Consider the following 15,056-nt stretch of genomic DNA (forward strand, 5'->3'; position numbering starts at 1 on the left):
AGTACTTCTACACTTAGTCCTTGTGACCCACTATGTAGAGCAAAAGCTCTAGCAGTTCCTGAAAAGCTAGGGAGCTGAAAAATATTGCTAGTTTTTAGAACACTTTCTAAGGAAATCTCTCCCTCTCCCTGGAACATCATGCTTCCAGTTCATGGTTCCTCTCTAATTCAAGAATTAAAGTTGCTTATTTTTTTGTGGTGGGTGGAAAAATAGCCTGTTACATAGGTGGCAACTCCCTGGGGACCTGAGTGACTCAGCACCCACAAAAATCCCCATGAGGAGGCTGGGCACCCACAAATTTCGGTGCCAGTGCCATGCACACTCCATGGCACCCATGGCCCCGGGCATCCATGGTCGTGGGGCCAAGTTGGCACTTCTGGCCTGCTACCAACCATGCCTGCCACTCCCCTGAGATGGCCATTTTGGGGGGGCTTTTGCTGGCGTAGGGGTTTTGGTTCAGCCAGCTGAGGCCGGGAAGATGGGATTATGGTGGTGTATCTCCAGCTCAGACAGGATCTGATGCTTATTCCAGAGATCCACCATTTTCCAACTCTCTTGTCCCTGTGGATTTTGGGGTTGGATTGTCCCCTAACACAGGAAATCTTTAAACATGGCACAGAAAGGAGGGAAGGGGTGCACGTGGACAATGCCCACAGGCACAAGCCTCATGTATATATAGGATTAATAGGCTCAGATATGTTCTGCTGAACTGGGTTTGGACTGCTTTTACAGAGTATTATGTCTAAACCAATACTTTGCCTCATTTAGACATGAGGAGCTGTTAAGGTGGATATAGCTTGATAGCCTCCTGGCTGGTATCAAATGGGAGATAGATTTCTTTCCAAGCCGCTGAACATGGACTATGAGAAACAGCTAAGAAATTAGCAGATCTGACACTGGGAGGCCAAATTTCCTGTGACTCAGCAACACCACTTGCAAATTGGTAGGCACTAATTAACTTTTGAAGTTCAGGAAAGTCGTGGCTAGAAATAACACAGCTACGATGAAGAAGAAAAACTAAGGATTTTGATGAGAAAGTGGAAAGCACAATGTCAACAAAAGCAGAAATAAAACATGACTACAAATCAGAGTGGTATGCAATATGCTTAAGGTTCTGTTAGAAAATTGGTCCTGGGAAGAATAAGGTGAGATTTTAAATAGATGTCATAATGACAAGTTGAGACAGAATCAGTTGCTGATTTATTTATTTTTTAAATCTTTCAGGTGAAGCCAGTTTCCCACAGCAGAATCAATGTGTCTGCACGGTTTAGAAAGCCTCTTCAGGAGCCTTGCACTGTTTTGTAAGTTGGGTTTTCTGATAGGCAGTTTGAGCATCATTATTTTGAAGAACATCCAACTGATTGCAACTTTTCATGTCCTCTTCTTAGCCTGATTGCTAATGGTGACCTCATAAGCCCGGCCGTGCGTCTTTTCATCCCCAGAAGAGCACTGAATCAATGGGATCATGTTCTTGAAATGGTTACTGAAAAGGTTACACTCAGAAGTGGTGCTGTGCACAGGTAAGATGAAATGGCACGTTGTCAATGTGACCACAGTTTCAGGTTTTTGCTAGCAAAGTGCAGCTGAGCAGGACCAAGTTCTAGGGGGGAAAGTGCTCTAATGTTGTACATATACATAATAAACTGGGTTTTCAGCCCTTTTGCTACTAGGTAGAAGCTGCCAGCAAATGCATGAACTATTTGCTCGGTTGATGCTCTGCAGTGGCACCTGAAAGTGGTATTGGCTGCCTTGCATCGGCTGCAACTGGCTGGTAGTGTCTTGCCATATAGGCAGCCTGGGAAATCCTTAGGTTTCCACTCCGTAATTTCTCCTCACCACAGTCTCCAGACTATTTTAAAATAAACATTACTGTGTGCCTGAGCACACCTGGGTCACCCCATGTACACGACTATAATAATGGCTCAGGTAACTATAGGACAGTGCTTGGGGGGAAAATTGCATTGGCTTAGATCTTCCCTGTGGCCAAAACATTCTAGGACTTCTCATCTTTGCTTGAACACCTTTCTTCATTCCCTTGTTCACAGTAAGTCAAAAGCCACCTTCAGACATTCAGAGTGAAGAGGGCAGCAGAGGCACACTGCCCTGTCCCAAACATTTCTGCCCCATGTGAGTCACCTTGACTTCCTATGTTCAGTGTGAAGGTCTGAAGGGAACACAGAAGTCTCCAAGTGACCAGGAACCCTAGGTTCATACGAACATGCTTAGAAACCCCTTTTAGAGATCTTCCCTCTCAATATGGAAAGGTTGGGGCAGCACTTGAAAGACAGGGATGGTGTGCATCTGGATTGGGGGTTTCCAGTTCTGCTTTGAAAGCAAACTGGTCCAGATCCAGAAGAGAGCTTTTGTTTGGGAAAACCCAAAAGGTAAAGCATGTTACCTTGAGAGGCATTTGTACAGCACACTGTGTTTCTTCCCTTTTGCTTTTTCTATGTTTCCTGTAAATCCAGTTTTTGCATTTGATTTCTTAAAACGTTAGAGAACACATTGAGCCAGCTAGTACGATTTATCATTGCTTGTTTAATAATTAACAAATTAGCTATTGTGACTTGTGGTAGCTGAACTATCATTAGCTTAGCTTCCAGTAAAGGCCATTGATTCTGAAAAACATAAAAACTTTTCATTAAAGAAATGGATGCAACGTTTAGAGGGTTCAGTACAGCCAAGACCGATCTGAACATTAGTGTGGGCTTTTTCCTCAATTACACACATCAGTAGCCATACAAATGGCACGGCTTGTGCATTACATTTCAGTTGCGGACAATGGGGGCACTTACTTGACCTCCCGGCAGCTGTGTTGCTGTTGTTTACTGAGAGGGGTAAGGTGGTGGGAAGTTGGCATTGCAAATGTACCAGTAGGAGTGCTGGATTGGCCCTGCTAGTATATTCCCATGTTGCCACCCTCCCCCTTGCCTTGCTCCTCCCACTTCCCTTCCAGGAAGCAGCAATGACTCTCCTGCCAGGAGGTCAGGTTAGTGCCACTGCCCCACCACACTGTCTGATGATGCAACATTTCTGGTGTCTCAGAGAGGTTAATGGGCAGGCAAACCCTGTATAGTGTTGTAACCAAATCTGCCCTTCTACCCATATGGGGTATCCAAGAGCCCATATAGAGTCCTACGTAGGTTCCCTATTGGTAGGAGAAAATAACAGAGGCCAACCAGAAAATATTGAGAAGCAAAGCAGCTAGTAAGCCTGATCTTTATTGATCTGTTGCAACAGGGTCCTCACTCACCACACGCAGGAGGGAGGAGGAACCCCAAACAATGGCGTGCAAGGCCTTATATAGACATTTTAAATTCCCTGCCCTGGAGCTCAAGACCACCCCTCTATACATCATACATACATCACAGAAGGGGTGTAACCTAAGACCACCCCCCAGATACATCATATCTACATCACAGCAAAGGCGGTCTAAAACAGAAATTTGAATGTTGTTTTTCTCCTGTCCTTGTTTATCTCCTGTCTGGCAGGTTACTTGATTGGATTGCATGGGGAGCCTGACCAGTCTTTTGTAATGATAAATTCTTAGTTCCTGGGCCAGGTCACAGGCTCACACCCTATTCATATCTTAAATGTGCCCTTAAGACAGGATTTGTGAGGAAAGTGACAATGGGGAGGTTTGACCTTGCAGAGAAAACATTTGCTCAGTTTGGGAATCAAAATGGTTTCAGGTCGGTCTTCCTGTGCTGATCTACGTACGTGCTTGGTTGGTTGGTACACTTATGAACATTTAACATATATCCAAGACCTCAGAATTCCTATCACAATAGCACTGAGCAGGGGTGGAGAACTGCATCTGGCTGGCGGGCCAGGTCCTTATTTCCCTGCTCCCTGGCAGGCCAAATTTGCCAAGTGGATGTGACATTCCAGCCTGACAGCTCTGAGCACATCCCTGTAGTTTGCACATGCCTATAGCCACTTCCGCCTGAAGCAGAGGACCTGTTTAGATTGGGCTGCAGAAGTTGTAATTCCCAAGAAACCTTCCTCCTATGCACACAAGCTCCATTTGACCATGTGAACTCCAGTGTCTAAGGGCTGTTCCCTCAGTTATAATTTTATAATAGAAGAATGCCTATCAATCACACCTGTGATAAAGATCACAGCATGGGAAATGCGTGTTTATGTTTGCTTGAGTCATGGCTGGTGCACTGCATCACCCTGTTTATGGTGACTGCTCCAGTGATGGGTGGTCCATGACGGTGGCAACATTGGGAATTAGTGGTAACTGGTTGCTCATGTGAGAGAGTTTTGTTTTGTTTTGTTTTGTTTTGTTTTGCATAAGCTGAATGCTTGCAGTATAACCAGTGTGAAATATACTCAGAGTCGAGAGTGGATTTCATGCTCTTTATTCAGCTCAAAGTGGTGAGGAAGAATGAATGTTTCCCCAAAGTATCTGCCTTATATACATTATCTACACAATGGGCTGCACGTGATTGGCTAATTCTGGAATTCTCCTGTAGGCCAATCAGGTTGTGGATTCACTTCCATCTGGAGCTGGATTGGATTGGGTGGCTCCTGCAGACCAATCATACTGCTGCATTGTTCTAGGACCAATCAGACTGCTGCATTCTGAATTCTATTGTTCTAGGACCAATCAGACTGCTGCATTTTGGATCCTATTCAACTCAGTACATAACACAGTGTATGGTATACTACCTCTGCACCAATATAATTATCTAAAATCTTACCTACTTGTCTAACCTCATTGGGACAAACAGGTCCTATGTCTCACTTGCTACAGACTTTATTTATTTATTTATTTATTTATTCATTCATTCATTCATTCATTCACAATGATTCACATGTTTCTTTCCTGCCTTCCTTCAAGGAGCTCATGGCTGTGTACATCAGGCTGAGAGTTAGGGACTGGCTCTAAGACTGTCCATTAAGCTTCATGGCCAACTGGTGATTTGGTCTAACACTCTCGCTCCTATACTATGCAGACTCGCTGAAAATTTGGCTGCCATCACAACCTACCTTGTGTAAAACTTCACTTTAAACTTGCAGCAAAATTGGTGAAGGCCAATTCCCTTTTTCTCTGCTTAAAAAAAAGAAAGAAGTAATGTCCACTACCGAATTCAGGGAGGAAATCAGTGAGGTTTTCTAATAACTTCAGAAGTTTATCCTGTACTGTTGTGTCTTGCCAATGATTGGGTTTAATGATTGCATTTTACTGTTGAATTATTTAATGTTGTTTTATACTAATTGGAAAGTGCCTTGCGATCACTTGTCTGTGTCGAAGGGTCATCTAGAAATTTTGTGAAATAAATAAATTTCTTGATGTCACAGTTTCTTTTAATCTTATAAGTGACATTTGGGTTCATTTCCATCAGCTAACATTTCAGTATGGGAAACATCCCCAAGGGTTACTAGTATAATGATTGCTCTGTGACTGCATGTCAAACAGTAGTTAGCTACATACACAATAACCCCATTAAAGGTAAAGGGACCCCCGACCATTAGGTCCAGTCATGGCTGACTCTGGGGTTGCGGCACTCATCTCGCTTTATTGGCCGAGGGAGCCGGCGTACAGCTTCTGGGTCATGTGGCCAGCATGACTAAGCCGCTTCTGGCGGACCAGAGCAGTGCACGGAAACACCGTTTACCTTCCCGACGGAGCGGTACCTATTTATCTACTTGCACTTTGACATGCTTTCGAACTGCTAGGTTGGCAGGAGCCCATTAGGCTATGGGAAATTCAAGTGGACATATCAATTAGAATGTCTCAAAATCTGGCCAGTTCTAAATGGGTTTTGTTGGCAATCTGTGTTGGTGTCAGTATTTTTTCTTAATAAACTCAGAGCTTTTCTGATCTGAGGAGCACATTGCAAAGTTTAAGTGGACAACACAGTCAATGATCAGTATGGAGCTATGTGGAAGAATTACTGCACTCTGAGCTCAAGTACTTAAAAGTGTGATGTTTCCTTTAAGGGGGCCTTACACTTGCTGAATTCTTTGAGGTTTTGACCAGTAGACTGCTGAATAATTAACTACACTGATTTCCCATCAGCATTTTAAAGCACACTATAGATGAACTGGCCTTCCATCCCATCTAGTGGCTCTTATTAGTGGTGCAGGTGTGGAACAGAGCTTCCCAGGATATTTAAGAGATGCTGGTAGATTTGCCTTTTTGTTTGGCATAATGTAAGTGGTAGCAAAATGCTAAGTTTGGTTTCTGCAGATGATAGAACATGCCCCTCCCCCAAAAGGTATTCTAGGAAACCTGAAATTTCAGAGTTATAGAGAGTGAGCCCAGCTTCAGCTGGGGAGGGCGGGATATAAATAAAATCTATTATTATTATTATTATTATTATTATTATTATTATTATTATTAGATCAGCAATATATGCATTTAGCAATCCTGCACCCCTCAAAGCCAACAGTCCAACTGAGCTTAGAGATTTAAATATTAAGCAACTGAGAAATGCTTTTAAAGAAACAGCTCACCCCAATTTCAAAAATTGTTGTTAAAAACAAGAAGTGTTGTCACTGTTTCTAAGAAAAAGGACAAAGCGAGTACTGATAAAGCTTACATGGAAAGGCATTGGAAAAGACATATTGTATTAGGCTTGTTTCCTCTACAACTTGGGACCAAACTCAGGTAGAGCTCGGAAAGAGCCCTGTCTGAAACCCTGGAGAGACCACTGCCAGTTGGCACGACAGACTAATTGGTCTGATGCAGTATAAGGCAGCTTTCTGTCTTCCTAACACACAACTGGTGGGAGCCCTGCTAGTGGTTCTTCAGACAATTCCTTCCAGTTTAGTTGACATTGTTCCAATGATGGGGCAAAGTGGGTGCCAAGGGCAAATTATTCTCTCTTCTGGAAGAGGGCTCACAATGTACCACTAGACTTCTCAGTGGTTAGTTCGCTCTTTGAAGGGTGTGGATTATTTATTTCACTTGCTTAAGGAAAGTGCTCATATATTTTACAGGCTCTACACTTTAGATGGAAAACCTGTCGAGAGTGGGATGGATTTGGAAAATGGGCAGTTTTACGTAGCGGTTGGCAGAGACAAATTTAAGAAGTTGCCCTATAGTGAATTGCTGTTCACCAAGTCCACCATGAGGAGATCGTATGGGTAAGTTTAATGGGGTTTTGTGCTAGCCATATTTATGAACATGAATTACGAGAATACAGTGTCATGAATCCAGGTGCGTAGTGCAGCTAAGCCCATTTTTTTGACGTGGATGGGATTTTTGTAACTTTTGGGTTCTATAGGTGAGAAGTTACACAGTGCAGCTGTAATTGCTGCTGATATCTATCTCTTTTTTTGCCTAGTTCACATGTTTTGCTTGTTTATATGAGCACCTAAGTTATGATTACTTGCACAGACAAAAACATATAGTGAATTAGACCCAAAGCAACAGGTTAGGAGGATAAAGAAGGGTTTTGCTTCATTTGAGAGAGTGAAGATACCCTAAAGCTACCTTAATTCACTCTAACCTTCTTCACACAGTGATAGATCAGAGCTCCTGTTTGAATAAACTGGTAAAGTCAACGGTTCTCACTTGAGGAGTTTTCCATTCCTAGTTTTTCATAGCCTCTTGAGCAAATTTATTTTGGCCCAGTTGCAAAAGTTACTGTGCTTCACAAGTGTTTTATGAGACCACACATAAAAGGGCAATGTATGTAACTGCGTGTAACTGCTTCCTCTGCAGTTGGTCTTTGAGATGACGACTATGGCTTGTGAATATCTGAAATGGTTTCTAGCTTTTCAGTAATTTCTTATATTATATAGGGTCCTTCCTATGTATGACAATTGCAAAATATACCACAAAATCATTTGCTTCTAAATACCTTGGGTTGTTCCAGATGACCTGTTTTTGATATTCATCATGATTCATTTGCAGAAAGTTTGTGCGGTGGTTAGATGGTGTCCTCTGTTTATTTAGCATCCATTCTGATTTGTTTGGGTGGACGTTATCCAGCATTACTTCAGTCAATTTGTTACCCACACTTTGCAGTGCATTTGCCTCTCACTTTCCTTACTGCAGAAAGTCCATTTTGGAAGAAGTGGGTTTGTTAAGCAAGAGCACCAGACTGACTTTGATTGTGCAACCTGGATTTGCCAGCACATGATTGAATCGCACTTGGAAATAGTGACCGTCTAGAAGCATCCTTATAAAGATATTATGTTTGTTGGCAATAGATAGGCTGTTTCAACATAATAATTAATGATGTTGAGAACATTCCAAGTGTTTTAAACCTGAAATACCATTATTGTTTCCTGCAGCTCAAAATCATCTTCACTACCTCCTATTGGTGGATCTGGAAAGTCTAAGGGGAGTGTAAGTATTCAGAAGTAATATATGTTTCATGGTTAAGCAGCTTGTTTAACTCTATCAGATAAGATGTCATTTTCTGTTGTGGGTCTACACAAGCATTCTTTGGATACAAAAGAAAAGTACAGAGAGAAGAAGTTTAAGAGACTTGAGCTTCTTATTTCCTTTGCATGTTTGTAACCTGCAAAATTGTATGAAATAATGCCTCTGTCATCAAATATATTACTTTCCAACCTTAAATCCAAAGCATGCTCTTGGTAAGATTCCAGTTTGGGAATATTGATAATAAAACTGATTTTGTATGTGTGCACTTGAAAAGGATGCTTGCAGTGCAATCCTGTTAATGTCTTGTTAAAAGTAAGCCCCATTGAAATTGATGGGGGCTTATTTTCAGGTCCATAGGTAAAGGTAAAGGGACCCCTGACCATTAGGTCCAGTCATGACCGACTCTGGGGTTGCGGCGCTCATCTCGCTTTATTGGCTGAGGGAGCCGGCGTACAACTTCCGGGTCATGTGGCCAGCATGACTAAGCCGCTTCTGGCGAACCAGAGCAGTGCACGGAAACGCCGTTTACCTTCCCGCCGGAGGAGTACCTATTTATCTACTTGCACTTTGACGTGCTTTCGAACCTCTAGGTTGGCAGGAGCAGGGACTGAGCAATGGGAGCTCACCCCATCACAGGGATTCGAACCACCGACCTTCTGATCGGCAAGTCCAAGGCTCAGTGGTTTAACCCACAGCGCCAGGTCCATAGGTGTGTATATATCAGGCATGTCCAACTTTCAAGAGACTGTGATCTATTCCCACTATAAAAAACGGACATTGATCTACCAAAGTTGTTGAGGTTGTTGAGCTTTTTTGGGGGGGGGGGGGACCACAGACCAGTAGATCGTGATCAACCTGTTGGACATTCCTGGTATATATGATTGCAGCCTATGTAAAGTACTGTTTTAAGTTTTCACAAATTAAATAGTCTCGTTTCCTTTTTGTGATGGAACCACCAGTCCAAATCTACTGACACAGCAGAAACAGTGTCCTCTCCTCAACCTCCAAAGAGAAAGGAGAAGCACGTACAGAATCAAGATATTAAAAAACCTGCTAAATCAAAAGAAAACGTAAAAGCCGTGACCAGATCTCATGTTCCCCCAGATAATGGTAAGTACCTGAAGACACTATTTTAAGAAGTAACAAGAACAGTGGCTAAATCTTAAAGTTTGGCTGCCTTTACTATTTGGTGCTTTTTTATCATGAGCAAGTATGAGTTTTGCTAAAGATTACTGTTTCCAGACATGGCACTCTTAACTTAAAGATATATCTAAATGTTCCCCCCCCCCCCGACTATCAGGAAAGCCTGTCCATGAAATACACCCCGTTGGGAAAGGACAGGGTTGCTTTGCATTTTAAATCCCTTCCATTGATTAGGCTGTTCACGTCTTTTGCTTCCTGCACATGCCCCAGGTAAATGAAGGAGGAAGTGGTGATTGCAGTCCTGGTATACGCACACCGCAATGTCATTGTGCAGGTGTGGGTACCACCTCCATTCCTGGGGCTGCCTACATCCATTTTCAAATGGACATACAACAGGGTAATGCAGAAAGAATCTTTTTTTTTTTTAATGATATTTATTGAGATTTCAAAAACAAAAAATTACATAAAAGAGAATGAAAAATATAGAAAAAAAGAGAAAAAACATACAAAATGCAAAGTATAGAAAAAAAATATAGAAAAAACACTTAGAAACAAATTTATCCTTCCGTATCTTACATTTCATTTCCTTGCTTTCCTGACCTCCTCTCACCTCCCTTTTTTGTATTCCGGTTCAATTGGTTAATTCAGCAATTCCTTTCCCTCTTTGTTTTTGTCTTAGTCCTTTAACTTAATATATTATAGCTTTAAATTCTCACCTATTAACCAGCCATTTTTTCATACACCTTTATGACATTGCTGCTAGAACCACTTAATTTCATTCTGACATCATTCTAACATTCATTAATTTTACAATATTTCTGTAAATAGTCTTTAAATTTCTTCCAATCTTCTTCCACCGACTCTTCACCCTGGTCTCGGATTCTGCCAGTCATTTCCGCCAATTCCATGTAGTCCATCACCTTCATCTGCCATTCTTCCAGAGTGGGTAGATCTTGTGTCTTCCAATACTTTGCAATAAGTATTCTTGCTGCTGTTGTAGCATACATAAAGAAAGTTCTGTCCTTCTTTGGCACCATTTGGCCGACCATGCCCAGGAGAAAGGCCTCTGGTTTCTTCAGAAAGGTATATTTAAATACCCTTTTCATTTCATTATAAATCATCTCCCAGAAAGCCTTAATCCTTGGGCACGTCCACCAAAGGTGAATGAATGTACCTTCAGTTTCTTTACATTTCCAACATTTATTGTTGGGCAAATGATAGATTTTTACAAGCTTGACTGGTGTCATGTACCACCTGTATATCATTTTCATAATATTCTCTCTTAAGGCATTACATGCCGTGAACTTCATACCTGTGGTCCATAACTGTTCCCAGTCAGCCATCATTATGTTATATCCAACATCTTGTGCCTGGTAATGCAGAAAGAATCAATCCTCAGTGAGCTTTTATCTTCGGAATGAAACCAGCTTCTCAATAAGCTCTTTTAAGGGGCAAAAAATACATAATAGAGTTAGACCAGGCTTCCTCAACCTTGGCCCTCCAGATGTTTTTGGCCTACAACTCCCATGATCCCTAGCTAGCAGGACTAGTGGTCAGCGATGATGGGAATTGTAGTCTCAAAACATCTGGAGGGCCAAGGTTGAGGAAGCCTGAGTTAGACTATGTGTGAACTACATAGAAACCCCCCCCCAAGTACTCAGTTTCCATTGATTCTTAAATTACACACACAGCCTAAGAATCTGTAGGGGATATTCCCAGCCTTGGTTCATTTTATCCAAACGAGAAAGAAAGATGGATTATATCTTGAGTAAAATGAATTCATATTCCATGCAGATCATCTCATCCAAGATTAATTTGTGCTGACGAGATCCTGTCTTCTGTGAAGGCCACATGCCATTTTCCTAGTCACCTAGTTCTGTTGTTGTTGTTGTTGTTGTTCAGTTGTGTCCAACTCTTCGTGACCCCATGGACCAGAGCACACCAGGCATTCCTGTCTTCCACTGCCCCTGCAGTTTGGTCAAACTCATGTTAGTAGCTTCGAGAACACTGTCCAACCATCTCATCCCCTCCTTGTGCCCTCAATCTTTCCCAACATCAGGGTCTTTTCCAGGGAGTCTTCTCTTCTCATGAGGTGACCAAAGTATTGGAGCCTCAGCTTCAGGATCTGTCCTTCCAGTGAGCACTCAGGGCTGATTTCCTTCAGAATGGATAGGTTTGATCTTCTTGCAGTTTATCTTCTGCAATCCTAGTTCTGTTACTATACACTTAACAGAGGAAAGAGAACAATGAAGATCCTAATCAGTCAATTGCTGCAGAGACTATGGTGTGTATTGGGCCTTCATCAGGGCAGCAGTTCAGAAGTGTTGAGGGACTGTTTTTTGCCAATGTTACAAGCATTGTCCTGAAGCTGAATTAATAGGCATTTGTATATATTCTTGAGCCATGAGTGTTTCTGCTACTTCTGAACACTCCATGTTAACACAGGCCCTGCAGTCCTGAACACCAGGGATGAGGAACATGTGGTCATCTAGATGTTGTTGGACTCCAACTCCCATCAGCCCCAGCTAGCATGGCCATTGCCTCAGGGATTATGGGAATTGTAGTCCAGCAACACCTGGAGGGCCACAGGTTCCCCATCCCTGCTGTGCACATAAAGAATTCCTATGGCCCAGTTCACACATCACAGTAAACCACAATTAATGGTTTACTAAGAAACAAACCACAGTTGCTTCTGAACCAGGGATATTGTTTTGTTTTGGTTCAAGCAAACTGCGGTCAGTAAGGTAAGGATTGTTCTTGTCTTACAGATGGTGTTTTCTTTTGTGTGAAACAAATCTCAATCCCTGGTTTAGATGTACAGTGGTACCTCGGGTTACATACGCTTCAGGTTACAGACTCCACTAACCCAGAAATAGTACCTCAGGTTAAGAACTTTGCTTCAGGATGAGAACAGAAATCGTGCTCTGGCAGCACAGCGGCAGTGGGAGGCCCCATTAGCTAAAGTGGTGCTTCAGGTTAAGAACAGTTTCAGGTTAAGAATCCGGAACGAATTAAGTACGTAACCAGAGGTACCACTGCAATACTAAAACAGAGGTCATGGTTTGTTTTTGCCACACATTACTAGGAAGGAGCAATGTGGGAGATTGGCAAATTCATGGTAGGAATAAAAATTTTTCCCCAGAAGTTAATCCCCTGGCTTTACACTGCATCTAAGCCTCCAAGGCAGCTCACATGAAACAATAAAATAATCTACTACAATAATGACCCCCAACCCCCTGAGCTAAAAAGCAAAAGCAAATTCAGCAGCCAACAACAACAGAGATAAAGAACATGAAAGCTAAACTCTAATTAAATGCCAGCAACAACTAGAGTGAACATAAATTAATTGGTGCTTCAAAATTAATCATGTAGGCACCTGATGAATTTAGCTGGGAAGTGTTAAGTATAATGTTGTGGAGAAGTTTTAAATTAACTGAATCTTGCATTCTTTTGAACCGTTTTTCTGAAGTTGAAATATGTGCGCTGGTTTACCACTGAGCCTTTTTAATTAAAACTTCTTTTTAATATGTAACTTGTCCCTTGTCCTGCTATCCAGAATGGAGACAAGGGACAAAATACTGGAGTAGGCTTGACCATGAGTTTTGAAGATATGCAAAAGTGATTAACAGTCAACCTTAGCTGTCCACTAAATTCCTAACCTTCCTGTGAGACCTCAATTTCCAGGAAGGAAAGGTGTCAATTGCTGCCTTACTCCTTAAAATCATCTGCCTTAACCCTGACCCAGAGTCCAATGTGGAGCCAGTGCTACAGTTTCAATTTTCCTTGGCTGTGCCAAAGGTATTCCATCACCTCTACAAGAGATGCCTCAATGTGATCACTAAATCAAACTTTGTCCTCTAATCCAGGCCCTTACTGATTTGTTCACAAGAACAGTCCAGGATTGTGGGCCCATTGTTGTTCAACCCTATCAGCAGGTAGAACGAGCCTCCAAATTTCCTTTGTAGACTTCCAAGGAAAATATTATACCCCTCTTCCAGGAGTTTGAAACCTGGGGTCTTCTTCATGTAAGGAATTTGCCCTGTCACTGAGCTATGACTGTTACTCAAGCATTGCAGAACAAATGACTACACCAGCCAAATGATCATGCAACTTAAACTGAACCAGAATGCCAAAATTAACCAAATAACAACCCTCATATGTTTTACTGCTGAGGCCAAGGGCAAGATGTCCTCCCACATTTCACATGCAGAAGTCAACTAGACTGTTAGTTAATTCTTTCCCTAACACTGTTTGGATGTGTGTCTGATTTCTCTAGGTACCAGCGCAGTTGTAGAGTGACACGTACCTGGTAAAATGTACTCCTGGCCATTGCTATGGCCAGGTCATCCAGGGACAATGCCTGCTCCAGGAGCACTACCACACGTGTATTTTGTTTTTCACCAGCAGTGCAACCCCACTGAGGACCAGAGCACTGTAGTCATGCCTGGATTTAAGTTTCAGTTTGTTCACCAAGCCATGACTGATTCTAAACATTGATTCAGGACATGAGTGCTTGTACTTCCCTAAGATCAGAAGATAGAAACAAGAGGTAGATCTGAGTGTCATAAGCAAACTAATGACACATCAGCATCCCAAGCCTCTAGATAATTTCTCATAGTGTTTACATATAAATCTGCTTATCTATATGCCTGCCAATCAAGGGCAGTACTCATCTTAAGGCTTACGCAGATTCATATGGGTAGATAACCTAAGATTGGTCTTTGTGGAACCCTGTTCCCCAGTAGCCGCTAGTGGAACAGCAGTTTCGCAGCACCATCTTCTGGGAGGTATCCTCTGGAAAGATTGAGAGCCACTGAAAAACAGTTCTCTTTCATACATCTCTGCAAATGTGGAGACAATATATCAAATGTTATCTAACATCCTATGCCTTATTGTGACTTTTCTGCCAAATGGCCCATCTGTGGTTCTGTAATAATCAGTTCTCTGTTTCTAAAATGTTATTGTGACTTTCTATAGAGAAAAACCCCCACTGTTGTATTTCTCGTATGATAGAGTCCTTTCTTGTATTTCAAAGAGTCTTACTGTTTTAGGCAAGGCAGGTTAATCCCTGCATCCAGTTTTTAAATATTGTGTGCTAGTTGTATCTTTTGTTTTTTTAAAGGAAAAATTAAATAACTTTAATTGGAGAGGTTATGCAGCAGGTGATAAAATGTCCCTTTTATTTTTCTGAGAAGGATGTGTAACAATTTGTGACTAGCTTGGGGCTGAAACTATTCCCCTCCCCCACAAGTTCTTTGAAATGAGGGTTTTACTACCTGCAAGGTAATAGTTACCTGGAATATCAGTTTGGCTTGGTTTGCTATACAAATTGAGGTTTTAATGTCTCTATGTATTCTTCATGCTGAGAAGTTGATAGGTACTGTATTCTTCTGAAAGACGAATGGTAATGCATTAGTATTTAGAGGAATTTTGGCAGTAATTTTCAAGAGTTGACATCTATCTATGTGGAGAATGCATGCATTAATGAGAAATACTTGCAAATGGATATTCTCATTAGGTGTGACAAGAAAGAGCAAAAATTGCCTCCACCCATTTGGTCCTG

The 15,056-nt window shown here is 41.9% G+C and overlaps 2 protein-coding genes across 6 annotated transcripts in view; one reads left to right on the forward strand and one right to left on the reverse strand.

The window, feature by feature from the left end:
* Positions 1-15,056, reverse strand: part of NRSN1 (neurensin 1) — a 133,320-nt gene that overhangs the window by 83,611 nt on the left and 34,653 nt on the right. The window lies entirely within an intron of this gene.
* Positions 1-15,056, forward strand: part of DCDC2 (doublecortin domain containing 2) — a 49,832-nt gene that overhangs the window by 25,712 nt on the left and 9,064 nt on the right. For all 5 annotated transcript variants that reach the window (XM_081014235.1, XM_081014238.1, XM_081014234.1 and 2 more), the window contains 5 exons: positions 1,225-1,301; positions 1,389-1,520; positions 6,955-7,101; positions 8,257-8,311; positions 9,310-9,460. In XM_081014235.1, coding sequence (XP_080870361.1) covers positions 1,225-1,301; positions 1,389-1,520; positions 6,955-7,101; positions 8,257-8,311; positions 9,310-9,460 — 562 coding nt within the window. The remainder of the gene's footprint in view (positions 1-1,224; positions 1,302-1,388; positions 1,521-6,954; positions 7,102-8,256; positions 8,312-9,309; positions 9,461-15,056) is intronic.

Source organism: Podarcis pityusensis (genome assembly GCF_964106645.2).
Source record: "Podarcis pityusensis genome assembly, chromosome: 7".
Taxonomy (NCBI): Eukaryota; Metazoa; Chordata; class Lepidosauria; order Squamata; family Lacertidae; genus Podarcis; species Podarcis pityusensis.